Genomic DNA, 25,449 nt, shown 5'->3' with positions numbered 1-25,449 from the left:
TTTGTACATATGTCTACTTCACTACTTTGGATTATTCTCTTTGGATTGGTTCCCAAAAGCAAATTCATGGAGTCAAAGTATATGAACATTTTTATGACTTTTGTTTCAAATTCCTGTTACTCATCTACCAGCAAAATATAAGAAAACAACTATTTTCATTTCTGTTTCATCAACTCTATTTCAAAGGAAACAGATGTTACCATGGAATAAAATTTGTTAATTTGAAAAAGCAAATGTTGATACTTCATTATTTTATTTCGTACTTCTTATTTTCTCTATAGTCTGGGTATTGTCTTTTTCCTGAAGAAAAATTTCCTGAAGGCAAATTTCCTTAAATTTGCCTATTGGAGTCATGGTGTTTTCCTGATAATTTTGCATATACTTTTCCCAGGTAAAGATATTGATCATAATACAAATAATTCTTGCAAATAGTTTTTCATGAATATAATTTATTGTCAAATTGGTTGACATACAACACGCAGTGCTCATCCCAACAAGTGCCGTCCTCAATGCCCATCATCCATTTTCCCCTGTCCCTCACCTCCCACATCCACCCTCAGATTGTTCTCCGTATTTAAGAGTCTCTTGTGGTTTGCCTCCCTCCCTCTCTATTCGTAACTATTTTTTTTCCCCTTCCCTTCCCCCATGGTCTTCCGTTAAGTTTCTCAAGATCCACATATGAGTGAAAACATGGTATGTGTCTTTCTCTGGCTGACTTATTTCACTCAGCATAATACCTTCCAGGTCCACGTTGCTGTGAATGGCATGATTTCATTCTTTCTCATTGCCAAGTAGTATTCCATTGTATATATAAACCACATATTTATTTTTGAGAGAGAGTGAGGGAGCAAACCGCTAGTGGGGGAGGGGTAGAGAGTGCAAGAGAGAGAGAATCCCAAATAGGCTCTAGGCTCAGCTCAGAGCCAGACATGGAGTTTGATCCCACAACTGTGGGATCATGACCTGAGTCAAAATCAAGAGTCAGACACTCAACCAACTGAGTCACCCAGGTGCCCTTAATCTATTTTTAAAACGGTCTTTGTCACAGGAAGTAGCATCTAAGAATTAGAAGTTTTTAAATGAAGATACAAAGATTTATTTGAAGGTCATTTTTTAACCCAGAGATATGCTTTATGTAGATTAGAATCATATAAAGCATGCATACGTGCGCGCACACACACACACAATATGTATATATGTATACATATATATACATATGTGTATACATGTGTATACATATATACATATATATACATATGTATATATACACACATATATATACATATGTATATATACACACATATAATGGGGAAATATATATATATATATACACATACATATATACATATATATACATATGTATATATACACACATATGTGTATATATGTGTGTATATATACATATGTATATATATGTATATATGTATGTGTATATATATATATATATATATGTTTCCCCATTGGTGCTGCATTTTGAACAACCAACAGCCAGACTGGTCTACTCCCTAAACGTCTTGCTGTCTTGTGTCCCTTTTCTAAACATCCTCTTCCCTTCTCAACACAGGCTGTGTTTATGTAAAACAGGAGTTGTTTCTCTTTGGATTCCTTTGAGTTTAAGCTGCCACTCTCCACAGTGTATCTTGTGTTGTTATATAACTGCCTTCTAATCAGTTTTGCTTCCTTAACTAGAACAGAAACTTGAAAATTAAAGTCATCACAAATTACCTGTTTATATCTTCCATCATACATGGCAGCCTGAAAAATGACCTCCTGGATTGGGGGGCAGCCAGTTTTGCATGTACAATTAAGTAGTAGAATATAGAGAGGAGGCCATGAGTCTATAAAGTTTTCAGAAATCTAGATCAAGGAATCTTATTTTAAAGTTAATTTTCCAAGTTAGAATTTGGAAATAGTGTCATTAGAAGAATGAACTGGCTATTGGAAAGTGACCATATTGCAAATAATGGCTAGTGGAAAGTGATATAATTCACACTGTCACAAAAGAGCCACACGAACATGGCTTTAGCCTGTATCTCCAGAGACAGGCATTATCTGGATCACATTGAGGAAACTGAGTCAGCTTACCAGATTTTCATTTAGTTTTATTCTAGATGACCTCATAGACGTCCATTTCCTCCTTGATACTATCCAATAGCCCTGTAGATTCTTGAATCTAGAAATGGAGATAGGAGATAGGAGTCAAATTCTGAGACTATTAATAAGAGTCAGATTTATAAAGCAGGACAGATGTCAAATCTGGTCTACAGAGCAGGGGACTGAGAATTAGAACTTCTGGCATTGGCAGCGCTGTGTGCTCCATCCTGGACGCCAGAACACTTTGTAAGGAGCTGCTGGATTTGGGGCATGGGACTTTTTATTATGTAAAGGTATAGCCACAGTTCTAGGGTGTGGTGGGAGGAGGGGTTAGGGGAGGAGGAAGGGAACTGGCCCAGAAACACCCATAACCAGGATCTAACATCAGGGAGAAAAAGCATTTACTAAATAACACAAGCTGACAATTGTCTCCATAAGACTCACTCGGTGATGTTTTTACCATTTAATAAACTGTCTCTCACTTCCACACTATTTTCTCTATATTAACCGCCTCATGCAATCAGTTTTTTTTTTTTTTAATTATGAAAATGGAGCACTTTGGGGGAATCTGTACAGGGAGATCATTAGCTTCCCTGGCTTCTCACTCAGTTCTTCAATATCTACTATTAAGCTGACTCCTACGAGTGAGGCAGCCTGCCCAGGCTAAGGAGAAAGAAAGGCTAACCAGTGGCCTCCAGGTACCATCTAATTCTGGAAGTCGAGCTATCCAACCAGCCTGATGGCAGGGCCCCAGGCAGTGGATGGATCAGGACTGCAGGGCGGCCCATAGACAGTGAAGCTTCTTGTACTCCTGCTTTTATGTAATTTGGCCTTAATAAAAGTACTTGGGGAATTGTCTGTTGGGGAATTGCCCTAGACAGGCCCCCTGGGAAAAGAACTATTGGGGAAAGAAATAAGGTTCCGCAAGGAAATTGTGCGGCCCTATGTTTAGCCCTTGCCACCCCCTATAAAGACTCCTCTACCTGAAGGAAGGATAGCCCCATATATTTCCCAGCCAAGGAGGGGCAAATGGATTTGAAAGCCCCACACCAGCAACAGAGGAGTGTATCTATGGGCACAAGTTACTCCAACTCCTAGGCCCACTTGGCCCCCAGGAGGCATTCCAGATGATGACTGAACCTAGTCGGTTAAAGTACAGAATGGTCCATTAGTTCCTAGGTGCATTGCCTCTCTGAGAATGTATGAGGTGTGGTTCCTAAGGCCCTCCTGGCCCCCTCCTGGTATCTCACACCAAGGGGAACATTTTTGTTCCTCAAGCCACAAATCGTTCAGGGAAACAACTAAGAGGTCATGTCCCTGTAACTGTTCCACTTCAGGTGTTGAGAGATAGATGACCTTTCATGAAAACAGCAAAGCAAATGCTCTATAGATTATAGATCAATGTAGATACATAATGAAAATAATGTAAGAAATTAATCAATAAGCAAAGGGCAGGAAGGAACGTTACGAGAAAATAACCATGTTATTCCTTAAAGGGTGATTACCCATAGGAACATTTTTAGAATTAGGTAATGCTAGAAAACATAGATGACGCATGCTACAAGGAAATTGCTAACAAATATATAATGCCACGTTTGCCACAATAAAGCAGCCAGTTCAACACAATAAAGCAGCCAGTCCATTTTTATTTTTATTTTATTTTATTTTTTTCACTTTTTCACCGATGTCATTCATCCTTCGGGAGCCCCTGGACCTGCTGGAGTTGGACTCCGGCAATCTAACATTTTGTCTTAAGTGTTCTCCTCATCTTCTTCATTTTTGAAATTGTAATTTCCCTTTGTTATTTCCTAGTCTTCAGCAGTAGCCATGTTTGGGAGAATTAGAGGAGATGACTGTATCCCTGTTGTTTTAGAAATTTAGTACCTGGAGGGCACAAGAAGTTTGGAGTAGTCTACCATGTTAAGAAGGGGTTAGCAGAGAGTAACAGAAATTAATGGGTACAGATTGCTTGTTATGTGCCAAACGCTATGCAGTGTACTTTCCATTTCTTTAATCTGCATGGCAGCACTACACGAGATACGTATGGTTATCATTCCTGTTGTGTAGATGCAGGAAGTGATGCTTAAACAGGTTAAGAAAACTGTCCAAGGTCACGTGGCTAATAAGTGATGGAACCAGGAAGCAAACCAGGAATCTCATGCCAAAGCCTATATTCTCAGCTCCTATGTTATTCGGTCTACAGTTCCAGGCACTGAGCAACAACCAGGAAATGTTTGAGGAAAAGATTCCCCAGAAAGACCCCAAAATATAAAAAAAAAATTTTAATGTTTGTATTTATTTTTTTATTAAAATTTTTTTTAAATTTTACTTTTTATTTTTTTTAATTTACATCCAAATTAGTTAGCATATAGTGCTACAATGATTTCAGGAGTAAATTCCTTAGTGCCCCTTACCCATTTAGCCCATCCCCCCTCTCACAACGCTTCCAGTAACCCTGTTTGTTCTCCATATTTATGAGTCTCTTCTGTTTTGTCCCCCTCCCGTTTTTATATTCTTTTTGTTTCCCTTCCCTTATGTTCATCTGTTTTGTCTCTTAAAGTCCTCATATGAGTGAAGTCATAAGATTTTTGTCTTTCTCTGACTGACTGATTTCACTTAGCATAATACCCTCCAGTTCCATCCACATAGTTGCAAATGGTAAGATTTCATTCTTTTTCTTTTTTTTTCTTTTTTTTTTCTTTTTTTAAATTTTTTATTTATTTTTTTTATTTTTGGGACAGAGAAAGACAGAGCATGAACGGGAGAGGGGCAGAGAGAGAGGGAGACACAGAATCGGAAACAGGCTCCAGGCTCTGAGCCATCAGCCCAGAGCCCGACGCGGGGCTCGAACTCACGGACCGCGAGATCGTGACCTGGCTGAAGTCGGACGCTCAACCGACTGCGCCACCCAGGCGCCCCAAGATTTCATTCTTTTTGATTGCCAAGTTATACTTTATCCATTTTTTCCATTCATCCATCGATGGACATTTGGGCTCTTTCCATACTTTGGCTATTGTTGATAATGCTGCTATAAACATGGGGGTGCATGTGTCCCTTCGAAACAGCACACCGGTATCCCTTGGATAAATGCCTAGTAGTGCAATTGCTGAGTGGTAGGGTAGTTCTATTTTTAGTTTTTTGAGGAACCTCCATACTGTTTTCCAGAGTGGCTGCACCAGCTTTCATCTCCACCAACAATGCCAAAGAGATCCTCTTTCTCTGCATCCTGGCCAACATCTGTTGTTGCCTGAGTTGTTAATGTTAGCCATTCTGACAGGTGTGAGGTGGTTTTGATTTGTATTTCCCTGATGATGAGTGATGTTGAGCATTTTTTCATGTGTCGGTTGGCCATCTGGATGTCTTCTTTGGAGAAGTGTCTGTTCATGTCTTTTGCCCATTTCTTCACTGGATTCTTTGTTTTTTGGGTGTTGAGTTTGATAAGTTCTTTGTAGATTTTGGATACTAACCCTTTATCTGATATGTCATTTGCAAATATCTTCTCCCATTCTTTTGGTTGCCTTTGAGTTTTGCTGATTTTTTCCTTCGCTGTGCAGAAGATTTTTATTTTGATGAGATCCCAGTAGTTCATTTTTGCTTTTGTTTCCCTTGCCTCTGGAGATGTGTTGAATAAGAAGTTGCTGCAGCCAAGATCAAAGAGATTTTTGCCTGCTTTCTCCTCGAGGATTTTGATGGCTTCCTGTCCTACATTTAGGTCTTTCATCCATTTTGAGTTTATTTTTGTGTATGGTGTAAGAAAGTGGTCCAGGTTCATTCTTCTGCATGTTGCTGTCCAGTTTTCTCAGCACCACTTGCTGAAGAGAGTGTCTTTATTCCATTGGATATTCTTTCCTGCTTTGTCAAAGATTAGCTGGCCATACGTTTGTGGGTCTTCTGGGTTCTCTATTTTGTTCCATTGATCTGAATGTCTGTTCTTGTGCCAGGACCATACTGCCTTAATAATTACAGCTTTGTAGTTGAGTTTGAAGTCTGGGATTATGATGCCTCCTGCTTTGGTTTTCTTTTTCAAGATTGTTTTGGCTATTTGGGATCTTTTCTGGTTCCATACAAATTTTAGAATTGTTTGCTTTAACTCTGTGAAGAATGCTGGTGTTACAGTGATAGGGATTGCACTGAGTATGTAGATTGCTTTGGGTAGTATTGACATTTTAACAATATTTGTTCTTCCTATCCAGGAGCATGGAATCTTTTTCTATTTTTTGTGTCTTCTTCAATTTCTTTCATAAGCTTTCTACAGTTTTCAGTGTATAGATTTTTCACCTCTTTGGTTACATTTATTCCTAGGTATTTTATGGTTTTTGGTGCAACTGTAAATGGGATCGATTCCTTGATTTCTCTTTCTGTCACTTCATTGTTGGTGTATAGGAATGCAACCGACTTCTGTGCATTGATTTTATATCCTGCAACTTTGCTGAATTGATGATTCAGTGCTAGCAGTTTTTTGGTGGAACCTTTCGGGTTTTCCATATAAAGTATCATGTCATCTGAGAAGAGTGAAAGTTTGACCTCCTCCTGGCTGATTTGGATGCCTTTTATTTCTCTGTGTTGCCTGATTGCAGAGGCTAAGACTTCCAGTACTATGTTGAATAACAGTGGTGAGAGTGGACATCCCTGTCTTGTTCCTGACCTTAAAGGGAAAGCTCTCAGTTTTTCCCCACTGAGGATGATATTAGCGTTGGGTCATTCGTATATGGTTTTAATGATCTCAAGGTACGCTCCTTCTATCCCTACTTTCTTGAGAGTTTTTATCCAGAAAGGATGCTGTATTTTGTCAAATGCTTTCTCTGCATCTGTTGAGAGGATCATATGGTTCTTGTCCTTTCCTTTATTGATGTGATGAATCATGTTAATTGTTTTGTGGATATTGAACCAGCCCTGCATCCCAGGTACAAATCCCACTTGGTCGTGGTGAATAATTTTTTCAATGGTTTGTTGGATTGGGTGGCTAATATCTTGTTGAGGATTTTTGCATCCATGTTCATCAGGGAAACTGGTCCATAGTTTTCCTTTTTAGTGGGGTCTCTGGTTTTGGAATGAAGGTAATGCCGGCTTCATAGAAATAGTTTGGAAGTCTTCCTTCCATTTCTATTTTTTGGAATAGTTTCAAGAGAATGGGTGTTAACTCTTCCTTAAATGTTTGGTAGAATTCCCCTGGAATGTCATCTGGCCCTGGACTCTTGTTTTTTGGGAGAGTTTTGATTACTACTTCCATTTCCTTACTGGTTATGGGTCTGTTCAAATTTTCTATTTCTTCCTGTTTCAGTTTTGCTAGTGTATATGTTTCTATGAATTTGCCCATTTCTTCCAGATTGCCCATTTTATTGACATATAGTTGCTCATAATATTCTCTTATTATTGTCTTTATTTCTGTTGTGTTGGTTGTGATCTCTCCTCTTTCATTCTTGATTTTATTTTATTTTTTTTAATTTTTTTTCAACGTTTTTTATTTATTTTTGGGACAGAGAGAGACAGAGCATGAATGGGGGAGGGGCAGAGAGAGAGGGAGACACAGAATCGGAAACAGGCTCCAGGCTCCGAGCCATCAGCCCAGAGCCTGACGTGGGGCTCGAACTCACGGACCGCGAGATCGTGACCTGGCTGAAGTCGGACGCTTAACCGACTGCGCCACCCAGGCGCCCCCATTCTTGATTTTATTTATTTGGATCCTTTCCTGTTTCTTTTTGATCAAACTGGCTAGTGGTTTATCAATTTTTTTAATTCTTTTAGAGAACCAGCTTCTGGTTTCATTGATCTGTTCTACTGTTTTTTGTTTGTTTGTTTGTTTGTTTTGGTTTCAATAGCATTAATTTCTGCTCTAGTCTTTATTATTTCCTGTCTTCTGCTGGTTTTGGGTTTTATTTGCTGTTCTTTCCCCAACTTCTTAAGGTGTAAGTTAGGTTGTGTATCTGAGATCTTTCTTCCTTCTTTAGGATGGCCTGGATTGCTATATACTTTCCTCTTATGACTGCCTTTGCTGCATCCCAGAGGTTTTTGGTTTTGGTGTTATCATTTTGATTGACTTCCATATACTTTGTAATTTCCTTTTTAAGTGCTTGGTTAGCCCATTAATTCTGTAGTAGGATGTTCTTCAGTTTCCAAGTATTTGTTACCTTTCCTAATTTTTTCTTGTGGTTGATTTCGAGTTTCATAGCGTTGTGGTCTGAAAATATGCATGGTATGATCTCGATCTTTTTGTACTTACTTAGGGCTGATTTGTGTGACAGTATATGGTCTATTCTGGAGAATGTTCCATTTACACTGGAGAAGACTGTATATTATGCTGCTTTAGGATAGAATGTTCTGAATATATCTGTTAAGTCCATCTGGTCCAATGTGTCATTCAAAGCCATTGTTTCCTTGTTGATTTTTGATTAGATGATATATTTATTTTTGAGACAGAGTGAGACAGAACATTGAACGGGCTAGGGTCAGAGACAGAGGGAGACAAAGAATCTGAAGCAGGCTCCAGGCTCTGAGCTGTCAGCACAGAGCCCCACGCGGGGCTCAAACTCTCAACCACGAGATCATGACCTGAGCCAAAGTCAGATGCTTATCTGACTGACCCACCCAGGTGCCCCAGAAAGACCCCAAAATATTAAGGGACGGAGTGAACTTCCTGCTTTTATGAGGGGATGGACAATGAGTATTTCAGAGAAGTGTTGGCCTCTTGAAGATCAGAGAGACACAAGAGAAACACCTTCAGCCTCCCCCACAGAACCTATAATCACCTTTCATTGAACATACATTTGTGAGTAGAGATTCAGGGGAGAAGGAGCATGCATTCTCAGAGTTACATATGCAGTGCTAATGGGCAAAATGGACTTGATGTAAAACCTATTTCTAATAACCAAATACACAATTTTCTGGCTTGTATATTTTTAGCAGACATCTCTGAGATTCTGGGTATTATAATCAGCATCTCCTGGAGTAATACAAACAGCTAGGCACAAACTAGATTTAAAAATAAATTCTCTACCCTATCTGGAACTCTCAAAGATTCAGTCTACAGGCATGCTGGTGTAGATGTAGTGAGGTACTTCCATTTTATTCCTCTGCCCCAGTTTCATTTCCAGGGCCCTACAGTGTTTCATAACTTGGGATCTTGCTGTAAAGTTGGCCCAGGATTTTGAAGATCCCAAGATCCCCAAATGACCTATCCAAGTTCATAGCAGAGTGTAAAATTAATATTTAGGGGATTTTCTGAAGAACTTAGGTTAGCCTGGGATAGATTAAATTAGTGCATTTATTACTGAGCTCCTGCTTTGTGACAGGCCTTGTGGATAATCGGGCAAACTGTCTTCAGGTTGGGAGCTCCTGGATGCAAAGCCAAGGTAGCAATGAAGGCTTCAGACCAGTCAAAATTTCAGCCCCAGGTGGAAACATGGGAGGAGCTTGTGTACATGACAACCCTTGCCATCCCAGTAGTACGTGGTTGCTAATGTGATTCAAAAGGAACATTCTGGTATCTTCTGAACTTTCTTTCTCTTTGTCATTTTTTTTTTAATTTTTTTTTTCAACGTTTATTTATTTTTGGGACAGAGAGAGACAGAGCATGAACAGGGGAGGGGCAGAGAGAGAGGGAGACACAGAATCGGAAACAGGCTCCAGGCTCTGAGCCGTCAGCCCAGAGCCCGACGCGGGGCTCGAACTCACGGACCGCGAGATCGTGACCTGGCTGAAGTCAGACGCTTAACCCACTACGCCACCCAGGCGCCCCTCTCTTTGTCATTTAATATTTAGCTAAAAATATAAATACAATTTCCACTGTACCTTAGTCTAAGAGACAGTGCTCATATTGAAATCTGTAAAATGATTAGCAGGTAAACTCCTCCCAATTAAGAGTTTAAATTCCAGACACTATTTTCCCCCAAAATAAAGCTTCTAAAAGTACTGTTTTAACTTACCTCACTCTTTGTTTCACATTGAAGATCTTTATATAGTCTGCTTGTAGCTGGTTCAAAAAAGACTGTGTTAGTTCAAGCACTGAAACAAAGGACTATTTCAATTAATCCAACTATCACATTAGACCAGGTTTAATCATTCACACTCAGGGCCTGTGATTTGAAATTGGTGGTAAATTCAGTTGGTGGGAAGAAGGGTCACTTTTTTCAAAAAAGGCTTAAAAGTCTTTTATTATAAACATTATGTAGTGACACCTGGGTGAATCAGTTGGTTAAGTGTCCCACTCTTGATTTTGGCTCAGGTCATGCTCTCACGGTTCATGAGTTCAAGCCCTGCATCTGGCTCTGCGCTGATAGCACAGAGCTTGCTTGAGATTGTCTCTCTCTTTCCCTCTCCCTGCCCCTCCCCTGCTTGCTCTCTCTCTCTTTCTCTGAAAATAGATAAATAAATACATTTAAAAAAAGATTATGTAACAAACAAAGTTTGGAAAGAGAAAAAATTACCTGTTGTTCTATCGTCTCAAACACATTTATGTTAATGTGTGTTGAGAATGAATGCCGGGCCCACTGGTAATTGGAACAGTCACGCAGTGCAACACTACTGTCATTATTACTACTATATAAAATATTTTAATTTGGGGGAAGAGCTAAAATTCTCTCATTAAACTTTTTCCCCATATTATTTTGATTACATGATTATACATGTTTATTCTTATAGTTGAAATATAGAATAATTTCTACCATAACATGGATATTCTCAGTCTGAATTCACCCATTGGATAAATATGGCAATTAAAATTATTTCTCAATGCTCTAGATAGAATTCATACAATAGTTCCCAAATACATCTATGGGTATTTTATAAATGGAAAGTAAGTTCTCAGTTACTCAAAGAAATCTAACTCACATGTTGGTGTTGTTGGAAGAGATGCTTTACGTGAAGGTACATACTTTCTAGTGTTCCATCTGAATTTTTTCACATCAACGAAAGTTTGAACAATCATTACCTTTGTGAAATCTTCAGTGCCTTGCACCTGAAGTTTGACAGAATATAAGGTAATAAATGAGTATATGTCATACAATTAAATGTTTCTCTGGTAAGCTCCTAACTGTCTCAAGACCTCTCTAAATATCTGGGCTGAAAAGTAAACATAAATATGAGACAGCTACCTTAAAATACCTGGATGTGTTGGCTTTTTGAAACTCAATATTCCATATACTTTCACTGATTTTTAAAGTTTTGCTCATTTCTCTTACAAATGAGAAAAATGATTAAGAGTTAATCATTAAGGGTCCTTTAAAACATCACCCAGAGAGATTTTCTATGTGGCGAAAAGAAAGTTTAAAAAATAGTGGATTTCAGGGTGCCTGTGTGGCTTAGTCGTGTCTTACTTAAGTGTCCTAATTGGGCTCAGGTCATGATCTCACAGCTCTGTGCTGCAGCTCAGAGCCTGGAGCCTGCTTCTGATTCTGTGTCTCCCTCTCTCTCTGCCCCTCCCTGCGCACACTTTGTCTCTCTTTCTTTCAAAACTAAATAAACATTAAACAATTTTTTTTTAAATAGTGGATTTCAAGAAATCCTTCAACCTGTGGGTGGTTTTGGTATTTTTTGAATCACATTGGTACTCAAATCTACAGTAAGTGGGGCTTTCTGTCTAGGAGAGTAGACAGACTTGGGTAGGTTTTAGGCTGCCTTGAGAATCTCTTAGTTGGCCATCTAAATTCCCAACCAGCACCCACACCCAAGCTCTGTTATTATGTATTCAAGCATAGAGATAGGGAGCACCACAGTTAAGAGTAATGTCTTACTTCCTCTCATGTGGCTATCACGTTGGTGCTGGTGGCGTCCACTCAGAAAATTTTTTCTTGTGACCCCTTCTCACCTTGGGATTCCTCTTATCCCCACCTCATGTTTTTCTTGTGTCTCAAATCTACCCTGTAAGTACTTCTATCATAGCTGCACATGTTTTCTTAATATATTTATTTTTCTTTTCACTTAGTTGGCAGATTTTTTGAGGGCAAGCTGCAGATCTCATTTGTCTTGATCACTTTAGTGTCTAGCACTGTTTCTGTCATATATTAATTGCTTAAAGATATATGCCTAATTTAATTGACTCTAGGTACCTCTTTCAATTTACTTTCTGTAGCTATATTTTGTATGTCCCCTGATTCCTCCTGACATGTGCCTCTCTTATGCTACCCAACACACACACACACACACACACACACACACACACACAGCTTAAATATGAGGAGTCTTTCACTTCTATATTCACTTGAAAAGGAGCTGAGGAAATACCACTGATACTCAGTTCAGCATGGGCCTGGCAGAACCTTTCTAGAGTACTGTTGATGCAGTCCAGAGAAAGTGGTCCCTCTGCATTGTGTAAATGAACTTAATAGACCCTCTTTTGTTATTTACAACAGCACCAAAATCTAACTATAGCCAAAAGGTACAACTTGGCCAGCCTCATTAACATTGAACAGGGATATCTTGGTGTTTGGGCTACCCATTGCCAAAGGTATTAGCGAACTTGGGGTGTGTGTGCTGTGTATGTGTGCTTCTGGAGTGGTAAGGGAAAGGGAGAGGATGGAAAGGTGGAAAAGCGGCAATTTTTGTAATGTTAACACATTGTTGGACATATGGCATATTGACCCGAAGACATGAATCAACATTTCCTTACCTGATAGCATGTTATAGGAATTAAAGAAGGTGCCTTATAAGCTTTCCGTAACTGACAATCTTCTATAGCTCCATGTATGAGGATGACATAGATTACAGTTTCATCATAGATATCAGTTTTGGTGTTCTTTGGTATGTCTTTTATGCAGACATTACAGAGTTTTAATTGCATCTTGTAGTTCCAATCCTACAAGGAAAACACAGTTTCATAACCTATGGTTTATAAGGTTTAATATAAATTCCTAAATAGTTAATTAATAACAGTACTTTAATAAAACTCCATTCAGAGAGAAGAGTGAGTTTATACAAACACTTCTTACCTTGTAAGATAAACGTTCCCTGATTTTTTTGGCAGTAATAGAAAGACCAAGTTTTAGCCACATTTTATATTCAATGTGAGGACAACATTGCTCAAAAGCTTCATACAAGTGACTTTTGGGAATAAAACATGTCTGAAAAAAGGAGGATACAAATTTAATATTTTATTCTGTACACCTATAGTTTAAGGATATAAGGTTTTCTCATTTACATATAACATTAAAACTAAGAATTTAAATGATGTAACATTCATGTCGCTGCCTGGAAATCTGATAAGATGTGTACAGTAGTAAATATTGGTGTGATCTTGTCATAAATTAAATATTAAAAGGCTACATGCTCCAATGAGATGCTCTTTATTATTGTTATAGATTCTGAAAAAAAAAGAAAATAAAGTATAAAAAATTATTTAAACTTTAACTAAAGATATGAATATTTCTAAAAATACATTATTTTAGAGAAGTAAACTTTTTAACTAACAGTAAAATGCCAATGCTAGCAATGATCAGAATACTGGCTATCAGGAATAAGCTATTAAGAATCTACAAGACACTGTGTATGTTGCTTTTTATTTCTCTTGGGTAAGTATGTACGAGTGGTATTGCTGGGTAATATGGTAATTGTGTGTTTAACTTTATAAGAAAGGGTTGAGACATTTTACAGTCTCATCAGCCATGGGTGGGAATTTTAGTTGCTTTACGTCCTTGCCAATACGTGGTACTCATTATCTTTATTTTTAGCCAAAGTAGTGGGTATGTAGTGATACCTCATCACGACTTTTAATCTGAATTTCTCTGAGAGCTAATGATATCAAGCATCTTCTCTATGTGCTTCTTCTTTTGTGAAATGTTTGTTCAAATCCTTTGTGTAATTAAAAACAATTTTTTTAAGTTTATTTATTTATTTTGAGAGAGACAGAGACAGCTTGAGTAAGGGAAGGGCAGAGAGAAAGACGGAGAGAGAGAATCCAAAGCAGGTTTTGTGCTGCCAGCGCAGAGACTGATGCAGGGCTCGAACTCAAGATCGTGACCTGAGCTGAAACCAAGAGTTGGAGGGCACTTAGCCAACTGAACCACATAGGCACCCCATTTTGCCCAATATTTAATTTGGTGATTTGTCTTCTCATTTTTGAGTTGTAAGAATTCTTTATAAGTTCCATTGTCAAGTAATTTTTCAGATAGATATTGTGAAAAATTCCCCACCGTCTGTGTTCCATATTCTTTATGGTGTCCTTTAAAACAGAAGAAGATTTTAATACTAGTGACATTCCATTTATCAGTATTTCCTTTTATGGTTAGTGTTTTTTGTGTCCTGGCTAAGAAATCTTTGCCTACATCAAGATCTTTGTGTCCCTTTAGAATTTTTATAGCTCTAATTTTTATGTTTAAGTCTACAATCATTCCAAATCAATTTTTGTGCATAGTGTGTGGGGCCAAGGCTCATAGCTTCCATGTGGATATTTGGAATTTTCAGGATCGTTTGTTGAAAATGATATTATTGTTAAAGATCGATTGACTGTGTATATATGAATCTGTTTCTGGATTTTCTTCCTTATTCCACTGATCTATATTGTCTTAATCTTAAGCTAATTCCACATGGTTTTGATTATAAGGATCTATAATAAGGCTTTAAGTTAGATAGTATAGTTTGTCTAACATTATTCTTTTATAAGTTTTAATTCATGTGTATGTAATATACAGTGTTATATTAATTTCAGGTGTGTAATATAGTAACTCAACAATTCCATATATTAGTCAGTGCTCATCAAGATAAGTGTACTCTTGGGGCTCCTGGGTGGCTCGGTTGGTTAAGCATCCAACTTTAGCTCAGGTCATGATCTCATGGTCCATAAGTTTGAGCCCCTCATCGGGCTCTGTGCTAACAGCTTGGAGCCTGGAGCTGCTTCAGATTCTGTGTCTTCCTTTCCCTTTGCTCCTCCCCTGCTTGCTCTCTGTCTCTGTCTCTCTCTCAAAAATAAACACATTTAAAAAAAAGGTAAGTGTACTCTAAATTCTCTTCACCTATTTCACCCATCCCCCCATCTTCCTCCCCTCTGGTGACCACTCGTTTATTCTCTAAAGTTAAGAGTCTGTTTTTCAGTTTCTCTCTCTCTCTCTCTCGTCCCCCCTTTGTTTGTTTGTTTGTTTTTTAAATTCCAATTAAATCGTATGGCATTTGTCTTTCTCTGACTGACTTATTTCATTTAGCATTATGCTCTCTAGATCCAGCCATGTTGATGCAGATGGCAAGATTTCATTCTTTTTTAATGGCTGAATAATATTCCATTGTATAATATTCCATTGTATATACATATATACTAGATCTTGTTTACCCATTCTGTTTATCCATGCATCTATTGATGGATGCTTGGGCTGCTTCCATAAATTGACTATTGCAATTTGAGTATTGACTATATATCCCTTCAAATTAGTGTTTTCAAATTCTTTGGGCAAATACCCAGTGCAATTAGTGTATCTTAGGGTAGTTCTATTCTTAATTTCTTTGAGGAAACTCCATACTGTTTCCACCGTGGCTGCGTTAATTTGCATTCCCACCAATAGTGCACAAAGGGTCCTTTTTCTCCACATCTTTGTGAACACTTTTTTTTCCTTGAGTTTTTGACTTTAGCCTTTCTGACAGGTGTGAGGAGATATCTCATTGTAGTTTTGATTTTCATTTCCCTTATAATGAGTGATGTGTCTGTTGGCCATCTGTATGTCTTCTTAAGAAATGTCTATTTATATGTTTTGCTCATTTTAAAATTGGATTATTATATATTTATATTTTGGATACTAACTCTTTATCAAATATGTCATTTGCAAATATCTTCTCCCATTCAGTAGGTTATCTTTTAGTGTTTTGTTTTGTTTTGTTTTGAGAGAGAGAGGTAGAGAGAAAGGGTACAAGTGAGGGAAGGGCAGAAAGTGAGAGGGAGGGAGAGGGAGAGAGAATTCCATGAGGGGCAGAGAGAGAGAGAGAGAGAGAGAGAGGGAAAGAGAGAGAAAAGTGGGGCTCACCTGAAGTGGGGCTCATGTGGACCCAAAGTGGGGTTTGAGCTCATCCAAAGTGGGACTTGAACTCATGAACTATAAGATCATAACCTCAGCCAAATTTAGATGTTTAACCAACTGAGCCACCCAGAAACCTGGTTATCTTTTAGTTTTGTTGGTTGTTTCCTTCGCTGTGCAGAAGGTTTTTATTGTCATGTAGTCTCAACTAGTTAATTTTTGTTTTTATTTCCCTTGCTTCAGGAGACATAATTAGAAAGATACTGTTACAGCCAATGTCAGAGAAATTACCACCTGTTCTCTGTTCTAAAATTTTATTATTTATTTATTTATTTATTTATTTATTTAAGTCAACTCTATGCCCAACATGGGGTTTAAACTCATGACCGTGAGATCAAGAGTCACATGCTCTACTGACTGAGACAGTCAGGCACCTCTATTCTAGGATTTTTATAGTTTCAGGTCTCACATTTAGGTCCTTAATCCATTTTGAGTTTACTTTTGTGTATGGTGTAAAAAAGTGGTCTACTTTACTTTTTTGCATGTAGCTGTCCTGTGTTCCCAACACCATTTTTTGAAGATACTGTTGTTTCCCTCCCATTTATTATTCTTGTCTCCTTTGTCAAATGACCATATAATTGTGGGTTTATTTCTGGATTTTTTATTCTATCCCATTGATCTATGTGTTTCTTTTTGTGCCAGTACCATACTGTTTTGATTACTACAACTTTGTATTGTAATGTGAAATCTGGAATTGCAATACCTACAGCTTTGTTTTTCAAGATTGCTTTCACTGTTTGGATTCTTTTGTGGTTTCATTCATATTTTAGGATTATTTGTTCTAGCTCCGTGAAAAAATGCTGTTGGTATTTTGATAGGGGTTACATTAAATCTGTAGATTACTTTGGGTAGTACAGACACTGTAACAATATTTGTTGCTCCAAGCCAAGAGCATGGAACATCTTAATTTCTTTCATCAGATTAGGCTGGGGGGAGGGGAGAGGAGTTAAGATGGCAGAAAAGTAGGGGGACCAGGATTTCCCTTGTCCCTCAAACACATCTGAATTGAAGTCACATTACTTGGAACACCCAGAAAATCAATCTGTGGAGTGGCAGAAGGATCTCCACAGGTGGAGGGAGACAGCTTGGTGGGATTGAGGTGCATGTATGTGAATTGGGGAGATAAAATGGCATAGGCACAGAGGGTATGGAACCCCTTCTCTGGAGAGACAAAAGGAGAAAAAGAAAAGAGGGGCTGTGAAATTGCGGTATTGAGTTAGCACAAGAGGAAAACCTCTCCAGACCATGGACTAGCAAATGAGAAATATGGAGAGAACCAGTTTCTATTTTGCAACACGCCTTTTGAAACTTGGAGGTTTCAAAAACGCACAACTTTCTCCAGACCAGGGCTGGCCATTGTGTGCACCTGGCTTGGAGGGGAGCTAGACCCAGGGCAAAGCCCGAACACATGAACTGTGAGATCATGACCTAAGTGGCAGAAGTTGGATGCCTCCCTGACTGGGCCACCCAGATGCTCCCAGATATTGTTTCGTTTTATGGAATCACTTAGCTCTCTAATTCTCCCCGGTGATCTAGTAATTTCTGTTCCCTCCTTTTTTCAGTTTCATCATTTTCAATAATTTTAACTTCTGATTTTTTTTTATGTTTGTTTATTTTTGAGAGAGACAGAGACAGAATGCAAGTGGGTTGGGGCAGAGAGAGAAGGAGGCACAGAATCCAAAGCAGGCTCCAGGCTCTGAGCTGTCAGCACAGAGTCCAACACAGGGGCTCGAACCCACGAGCTGCGAGATCATGACCTGAGCCGAAGTCGGATGCTCAACTGACTGAGTCACCCAGGTGCCCCAATTATTTTATCTTCTATTTCACCTATTCTTTCCTTATTATTTCTATTATTTGTCTTCTAGTTCTTTGACTCTTAAAATGTTTTCTGTAATGTTTTATTTATTCTTGAGAGAGACAAAGACAGAGCATGAGTGAGGGAGGGGCAGAGTGAGAGAGGGACACAGAATCCAAAGCAGGCTCCAGGCTCTGAGCTGTCAGCACAGAGCCCCACTTGGAGCTTGAACTCACAAGCCCCAAGCTGTCTGACACTTAACCAACTGAGCCACCCAGGCACCCTTGACTCTTTTTTACTGCTATCTCCAATTAGGTGTTTTTAGCTCTAAAATTTCCATTTGACTCTTTTCTATATTTCCACAATATCCTGATATTTTCTATCTCGTTTCTCATTAAGGATATATTTTCCTTTAATTTTTTGAACATATTTCAAAGAACATAGTTCTTCAAATCTATTATTAATAATTATTTAGTGCCTAATCCATATTTTGGACAATTTCAATGTTGTTTTCTATCCATTGTGCACTTTTTTCATACTATAGACCACATTATCATGTTTGTTTGTTTAGTAATTCATTATTGTTATTCTGTAACCAGAAACAGAAGGCTATAATATGTTTATGAAAATCTCAGGTATCATATAATTTTACTTGTAAATATTCTAATATCCATCACTGAATAATAGACACATAAAGTTTTCCCTTACCCTCTTCCTTCTCCCATTCCTTTTTATATGTCATTGGTGTGTTGAGAAAAAAAATGGATCATTCATTCTGTGGACCTCCCACATCTTTGGATTTAGCTAGTTATTCCCTTCTGATGTCAATTAACTTGTTTCTCTCCTTCCTGAATTTTCTATAAACTGGTTAGATCTATATGTTTTTACTCTCTCAATTTTTTTTTTAATTAAAGAAAGGGGGCACCTGGGTGACTCAGTTGGTTAACATCCATCTCTTGGTTTTGGTTCAGGTGATGATCTCATGGTTCATGAGTTTGAGCCCTGTGTCAGACTCCGTGCTGACATCATGGAGTCTGTTTGGGATTATCTCTCTCCCTCTCTCTGACTCTCCCTGACTCCCACAGGCATGCTCTCTCTCTCTCTGTCTCAAAAAAAACCAACCCACAAATATATATATATATATATATATACACATATATATACATATATACATATATGTATATATATGTATACACACACACACACATATATCTATATATACAGGCTTTTAGTTTTTTCTCATTCAAGAAGACTTCATGGTGGTGCCAGTACTTCTGCTGCATCATATCATGAGGTACGTGATGCCCAATTGTCCAACTTTTAGTGATGCTACAATTGTTTTTAGGTGGTGCAAGCCAGGTCCTTTCATTATGATGTTTCCCATTAACATTACACTTAGTAGTTTCAGCATCAGTTGATAGTTGTTGCCTATTTACATTATTTCATTTCAGATGGCAAAATGAAATATGCTAGGTCTCTGCTTCTATATTTGTTAGCTGAAATTCTGTATAGAAGAATACTACTTCATTTTTTGTTGTTGTTACCTTGAAAAAGTTCATAGAGGAAAGGCAGGATAAATGTTTAATTCTTTCTATTTTTTAAAAGAGCAATCCATGTTTAGAGTAGTAAGTTGATATTCCAAAAACCTTATTGGAAATTAAATGAATTTTGGTATCATTATCAACTTACGGATTTTTATATATTGTGGGGTTCAATTGTTTGCAGTCATTGTTCTTTTAGAGTTCAAATTAGGCCAGTGAGAGCCCCTGTTGTTTTGAGAATTTTGTCCTCATTGTGTCTAGGGAAACTTCCATCTACTTTGTTCAACTTTTTTATTAATAGCTATTAGTTCTCTGACTTTTTTCCTTACTTAGTCCCCCAAATTATGGTGTTTACAGTTAAAATATCTCCTCTAATTTCCCCACGAGAGACCTCATTTAATCAGTTTTTCTGGTTAAAATCTTTTTTTCAACATGGCAGAGCAATATTTATAAGCCATTTTGCCAGGGCATTATACTGGGTAAGTATAATTTGGTAACAAGGTTTGCTCCCTTACTATTCCTGTATTTTTTAAAATTATCATCAGACAGCAAACATATGCTAGGTACAGAAACAACCTTAAATTTGATACTAGATATTGAATGAGATACAACAGTAAGACACAATGTGATGTTTTCTGACCTCCACTACAGTTTTGCAGGTAGCAGAACATATCATGGGTTTATTCGTTAAGCAGTTTAACTCTCCTATTATTTCCCCACTGATCACAAAGTCTGTGTAAGTTATCTGATCATCATTCTCCTCTGACTCCCAGAGCATTTGGTCAATTCCCAAGCCAGGCTTTGATCTTTGAAGCTGTTCAGAACAAAGAAAGATAAAAAAACATATGCCAATTACCCAAACTGTCTAAATTTTGACTTTTTTCTTTTGGTTTTAACAATTTTAATATGTACATATTATTTTGAGGATATTTATTACTTGTACCTTTTAAATCAAATTTATTAAATTAGCAATAACTTAGAAAGAAAAGAATTCTTAGATACTGCAGTCTTTCTGATTTCTTCTACTACTCAACTAACCTATACCTGCTTTAGGATGGCTAAATACCTGATTCAGATAAACATAAGAAGAAAACAACTTATACGATAATATTCCATCATAAAGATGATCCTTTGGATGGTTTCTTACTATCTATGGGAAAGTATCACTTAAAAGGTGATACATAATGCTAACCATTATGTTTGAATAAGAAAATTGAATGGAAGCTATTGTCCTAAATAAAGGAATAATGCAGTTCCTAACATGGAAAACTATGAATTCTCAATTTTATAGAGTTTTTAACTAATGTTCACAAATGCATTTATGAATAACTCTGACTTACCTTCACCATACCTGATATTATTATATAAATTCCTTTGGGCTCATCACCTTCTTCAAATATATCATTTCCGCAATCAAATGTTACCACTCTGGCTCTTTCCTTAAAAATATCACCAAATATATAAGATATAAATACTATTTTAGCAGTAGTTGGTGATGTTGAAATTCATATTTTAATAAATTTTTTGCATTTTAAAATACCACTCAATAAGATCTGACATGTTGTGTTAGTAAATTTATAAGAGAAGATAGGAATTATGAATATCAAAGAAAGAAAGTGGATATTCATAGATCTATATAACTTCATAAATGGGGTATTTATACATGGATTAGAACAGAAATAATTTAATGTAAGAATAAGAATGTAAGGGAAAGATAAAAAAAATATTTAATCTGGATGGACAATAATGAGAACAGATGCAGGCTAATGTCATATATATGTCTCTTACATAGTTATACTGTAAACAACAGATAAAGTAAATAAAAAAATTCATTCATTCAAAATATATTAAGCAGGTGGATAAATATAATTGGTCCTTTGGCACCAAGTAGATACAAAAAGAGAATGTTATTAGAACAAGTTAGACCTATTTATTTCTGTATTCAACAAACACTCTTTGAGCACTCTCTGTGTAATATGCAGAGTGCTAGGGTTTGGGTATACAAAATATGGATGAGCTAAAGAGTATAGTACAGGGGCGCCTGGGTGGCTCAGTTGGTTAAGCATCCGACTTTGGCTCAGGTCATGATCTCGTGGTTCATGAGTTCGAGCCCTGAGTAGGGCTCTGTGCTGACAGCTCAGAGCCTGGAGCCTGCTTCAGATTCTGTGTCTCCCTCTCTCTTTTCCCCCCTCCCCCTCCCTACTCACACTCTGTCTGTCTCTCTCTCTCTCTAAATAAACATTAAAGGGGCGCCTGGGTGGCGCAGTCGGTTAAGCGTCCGACTTCAGCCAGGTCACGATCTCGCGGTCCGTGAGTTCGAGCCCCGCATCAGGCTCTGGGCTGATGGCTCGGAGCCTGGAGCCTGTTTCCGATTCTGTCTCCCTCTCTCTCTGCCCCTCCCCCGTTCATGCTCTGTCTCTCTCTGTCCCAAAAAAAATAAATAAACGTTGAAAAAAAAATTTTTTTTAAATAAACATTAAAAAAAGAGTATAGTACAGAAGAGAGATGTAAAGGTAATTGTAATGCAATGTACTTAATGCTATAATGAAAGTATATAATGGATACAACGCTGACACCTTTGGTCCTCCAAACTCAGAAAGGATCACAGGTTGATCTTCTATTGGTGGGATATTTGCCTCCAAAGCCTACTTTTCTGAGTATTTTGTAAGGATGTTTCCAGAGAAGCAAGATTTAAAAAAAAAAAAAAAAGTACAAACAAAGGGCATTTCAAGAAAATCAGCACCCCCAGAAGAATGGAATTAGAAAATAGTGTTAAAGGGCTTGGGGCACCATGCAAGGTTCAGTATGAGGTATATGATGAATAGGCAACAGAAGATTAAAATGGAAAGGGAGGCAAGAGACAGACTGTGGATAGACTTCGCATGTCATTTAAAGGGATTTTTGGGATTTTATCCTACAGGCGATCAATGACATTTAAAGACTTTTAAGCTGGAGAGTATCATAGTCTCTTTTTAGAAAATCATTTGTTGGTAGATTAAAAATGGTATTACCAGGAAATAAAAATATTACCTGAATGAAGCTTATATGATCTTTTTCTTTATCTAGCCATGGAATATTGTAGAGTGCTTCTTCAACAGTAAGTGGTTTGATAACAGGTTGAAAATCAAGTATCTCTCTTTTTTTGGCCATTATTAACTAAAACCATAAAATTTAAGAAGAAGGATGAATAAAATTGTGTTCACAGAATGTTTAAAAAATATGACTTTGTACTATTTCCTTTTCTTGCTCTTCTGAGATTTTGTTCTTCTATGGAACCCTTCAACCTCTCCCCACTGATATCCTTTTTCTGGTATCATTATTCTGAAATCATAGATTAAACACTTAAAACTAAACCTTTTTACTGAACTATAGCAGATAAACAAAAAACACACAAATTATAGAGTCTAATGGAGTTTAAATGGGACTTAAACCCTCTCCTTTCTCCTTTCTCCCTTTTTTGTTCAGTCCCTGCGGCTGCTTCCACTTTTCCACTTTCTCTCCAGCTGCTTTTGGGGAGGGCTGCTTTTCCCGTACTCCCTCCCCAACCCCAGTCTCTGTCCTCTCTCTGCAAGCAAAAACAGCTCCCTGCCCTCCGTGGTTTCTCTCTCCCCCAGTTCACCTCTCTGCACTGTGTACCTGCTGAGTTCTGTGGTTCAGGTTGTGCACATTGTTATGTTAATCCTCAAATCAGTTTTCTAGGTGTGCAGGATGGTTTAGTGTTGACCTCAAAAGTGTACAAATTATAAATATCCACAGAAAGAAGATTTACAATATGAAAAGATCTGGGTAACCAGCACCCAGATTAAGAAATAAAACATTTACTGCACCCTAAAATCCTCTCTTATATTCTCTTCCAGTCATTTCTTGTATCCAAAGACAACCACTCTTCTATCACCAGAGTTTAGCTTTGTTTGGTTTTGAGCTTTATCTGCATGAAATCAATGAGTATGTACTTGTTTGTGTCTGGTTTGTCTACTATTGATCTACTATTTATCAACATTTGGGGTGCTCCAGTTCTGGGCTTTTATAATGCTGCTGTATTTGCTTGCTGTACATATGTGCACATTTCTGTGACTATATGGTTCTGTAATCCAATTGCTGTGTCATATATATATGTTCAAATTTAGAAGCTTCTGCCTACCAATTTTCCAAAGTGTTTCGTTACTTTACACTCTCACTCTGATGTTCCAGTTGTTCCACATGATGGCCTACAGTTGGTATTGCCAGTTAAAAACCATCAGGTATTCTGGACATAAGCCCTTTGTTGGATATATTTGTTTTGAAAATATCCCCTACCTTTTTGTGGCTTGTCTTTTAATTCTCTTTTCTTAATAAAGAGAAGTTCTCAATTTTTGTGTTACTGAAATCCAGTTTTCTATCATGTTTAAGAAATCTTTGCCTATGCCAATATCATACAAATTATCTTATATTACCTTCTAGAAGTTTATTGTTTTACCTCTTACAGTTATGTGCAATCCATCTAAAATTGATTTTTTCGTGTGTGGTGTGAGATAAGAGTTCAGGTTCATGAATGAAATAGGTTGAAGAACAGAAAAACACAAGAACTACTGAGCCAAAGTTAAAACTAAAGTGGAGAGATATGTTAATAGATTGTCAATATTACTAAGATGTCAGTTGTCTCTAAATTGACATACAGGCTTCTTGGAATCCCAATGAAAAGTTCATTAGGTTATTTAATGGAAATTGACAAGTTGATTCTAATGTTTATTTGAAAATACAAAATGCCAAAACTAGTCAAAATAATCTTGAAGAAAAGAGCAAAAGCTGGAAAATACATAAAATCAGATATGAAGATTTATTATTAAGTTCCAGTATAAGATGGTGTGATATACATTGAGAAAGATTCAATGACAGATAAATAAAACGATGAAACAAGAATCCAGAAACTCATCAACACATACACAGTCATTTAATTCATGAAATACTCCACTGAAGTTTAATAGGGTATGATAATCATTTCTATAAATGAGGTTGAGTCAATTGATTACCCATATAGGAACAAAATGTTAATTATTTTTTTAAGAGAAAGAGAGGAGTGTGAGTGGGGGAGGGCTAGAGAGAGAGGCAGACACAGAATCAGAAGCAGGCTCCAGGCTCTGAGCTGTCAGCACAGAGCCTGACATGGGGCTTGAACTCATGAACCGTGAGATCATGACCTGCGCTGAAGTTGGACGCTCAACCAACTGAGCCACCCAGGCGCCCTGGAAAAAAATGTTAATTTTAACCTAGCATTGTTATGTAAGGCATTCTAGACACCCTTAACAGTAGAGAATAAACTAAGGGTTGATGGAGGGATGTGGGTGGGGTGATGGGCTAAATGGGTGATAGGTATTAAGGAGGGCACTTGTGTTGAGCACTGGGTGTTATATGTAAGTGATGAATCACTAAATTCTACTCCTGAAACCAATGTTACATGATAGGTTAACGAACTAGAATTTAAATAAAAATATGAGGGGTGTCTGGGTGGCTCAGTGGGTTAAGCATCCAACTTCGGCTCAGCTCATGATCTTACAGTTCGTGGGTTCAAGTCCTGCATCAGGCTCTGTGCTGACAGCTCAGAGGCTGGAGCCTGCTTCAGATTCTGTTTCCATCTCTTTGCTCCTCCCCCACTCATGCTCTCGCTCGCGTGCGCTTTCTCTCTCTCGAAAATAAATACATGTTAAAAAAATTTTTTAAAAAATTTGAAAGAGAGAGAGAGAAAACCCTTAATGTTAAAACCCCCTAATAAACTGGTATGATTTTGGTATGATTTTTTGCTCAATCAATCAATCAATCAATAACATTGGTTTGGGTTATTATTTCTATTTTCTACAGAGTAAACTTTTCCCATAATCAGGTATATCAGTCTTAGTGTTTTTTTTTTTCTTCTTGTTTATTTATTTATTTAGAGAGAGAGAGGGAGAGAGAGAGAGAGCCTGATGCGGGTCTTGGACTAAGGATGATGAGATTATTCCCTGAGCTGAAATCAAGAGTCTGACACTTAACTGACTGAGCTACCCAGGTGACCCCA

At 37.6% G+C, this 25,449-nt stretch overlaps 1 protein-coding gene across 5 annotated transcripts in view; it reads right to left on the bottom strand.

Annotated features, from left to right (window-relative positions):
* Positions 1-25,449, bottom strand: part of SLC9C1 (solute carrier family 9 member C1) — a 107,918-nt gene that overhangs the window by 1,148 nt on the left and 81,321 nt on the right. For 4 of the 5 annotated variants that reach the window (XM_047873933.1, XM_047873934.1, XM_047873937.1 and 1 more), the window contains 8 exons: positions 22,449-22,574; positions 20,759-20,857; positions 20,059-20,232; positions 13,017-13,148; positions 12,698-12,883; positions 10,921-11,047; positions 10,017-10,063; positions 2,086-2,173 (listed from right to left, as the gene is read on the bottom strand). In XM_047873933.1, coding sequence (XP_047729889.1) covers positions 2,108-2,173; positions 10,017-10,063; positions 10,921-11,047; positions 12,698-12,883; positions 13,017-13,148; positions 20,059-20,232; positions 20,759-20,857; positions 22,449-22,574 — 957 coding nt within the window. In that variant the 3' untranslated portion in view covers positions 2,086-2,107. The remainder of the gene's footprint in view (positions 1-2,085; positions 2,174-10,016; positions 10,064-10,920; positions 11,048-12,697; positions 12,884-13,016; positions 13,149-20,058; positions 20,233-20,758; positions 20,858-22,448; positions 22,575-25,449) is intronic. The other variant, XR_007155435.1, reaches the window with a different exon arrangement.

The sequence above is a fragment of the Prionailurus viverrinus genome, chromosome C2 (assembly GCF_022837055.1).
Source record: "Prionailurus viverrinus isolate Anna chromosome C2, UM_Priviv_1.0, whole genome shotgun sequence".
NCBI lineage: Eukaryota > Metazoa > Chordata > Mammalia > Carnivora > Felidae > Prionailurus > Prionailurus viverrinus.
The sequence above is the reverse complement of the archived record's forward strand: the minus strand, read 5'-3'. Positions and strand labels throughout refer to the sequence as shown.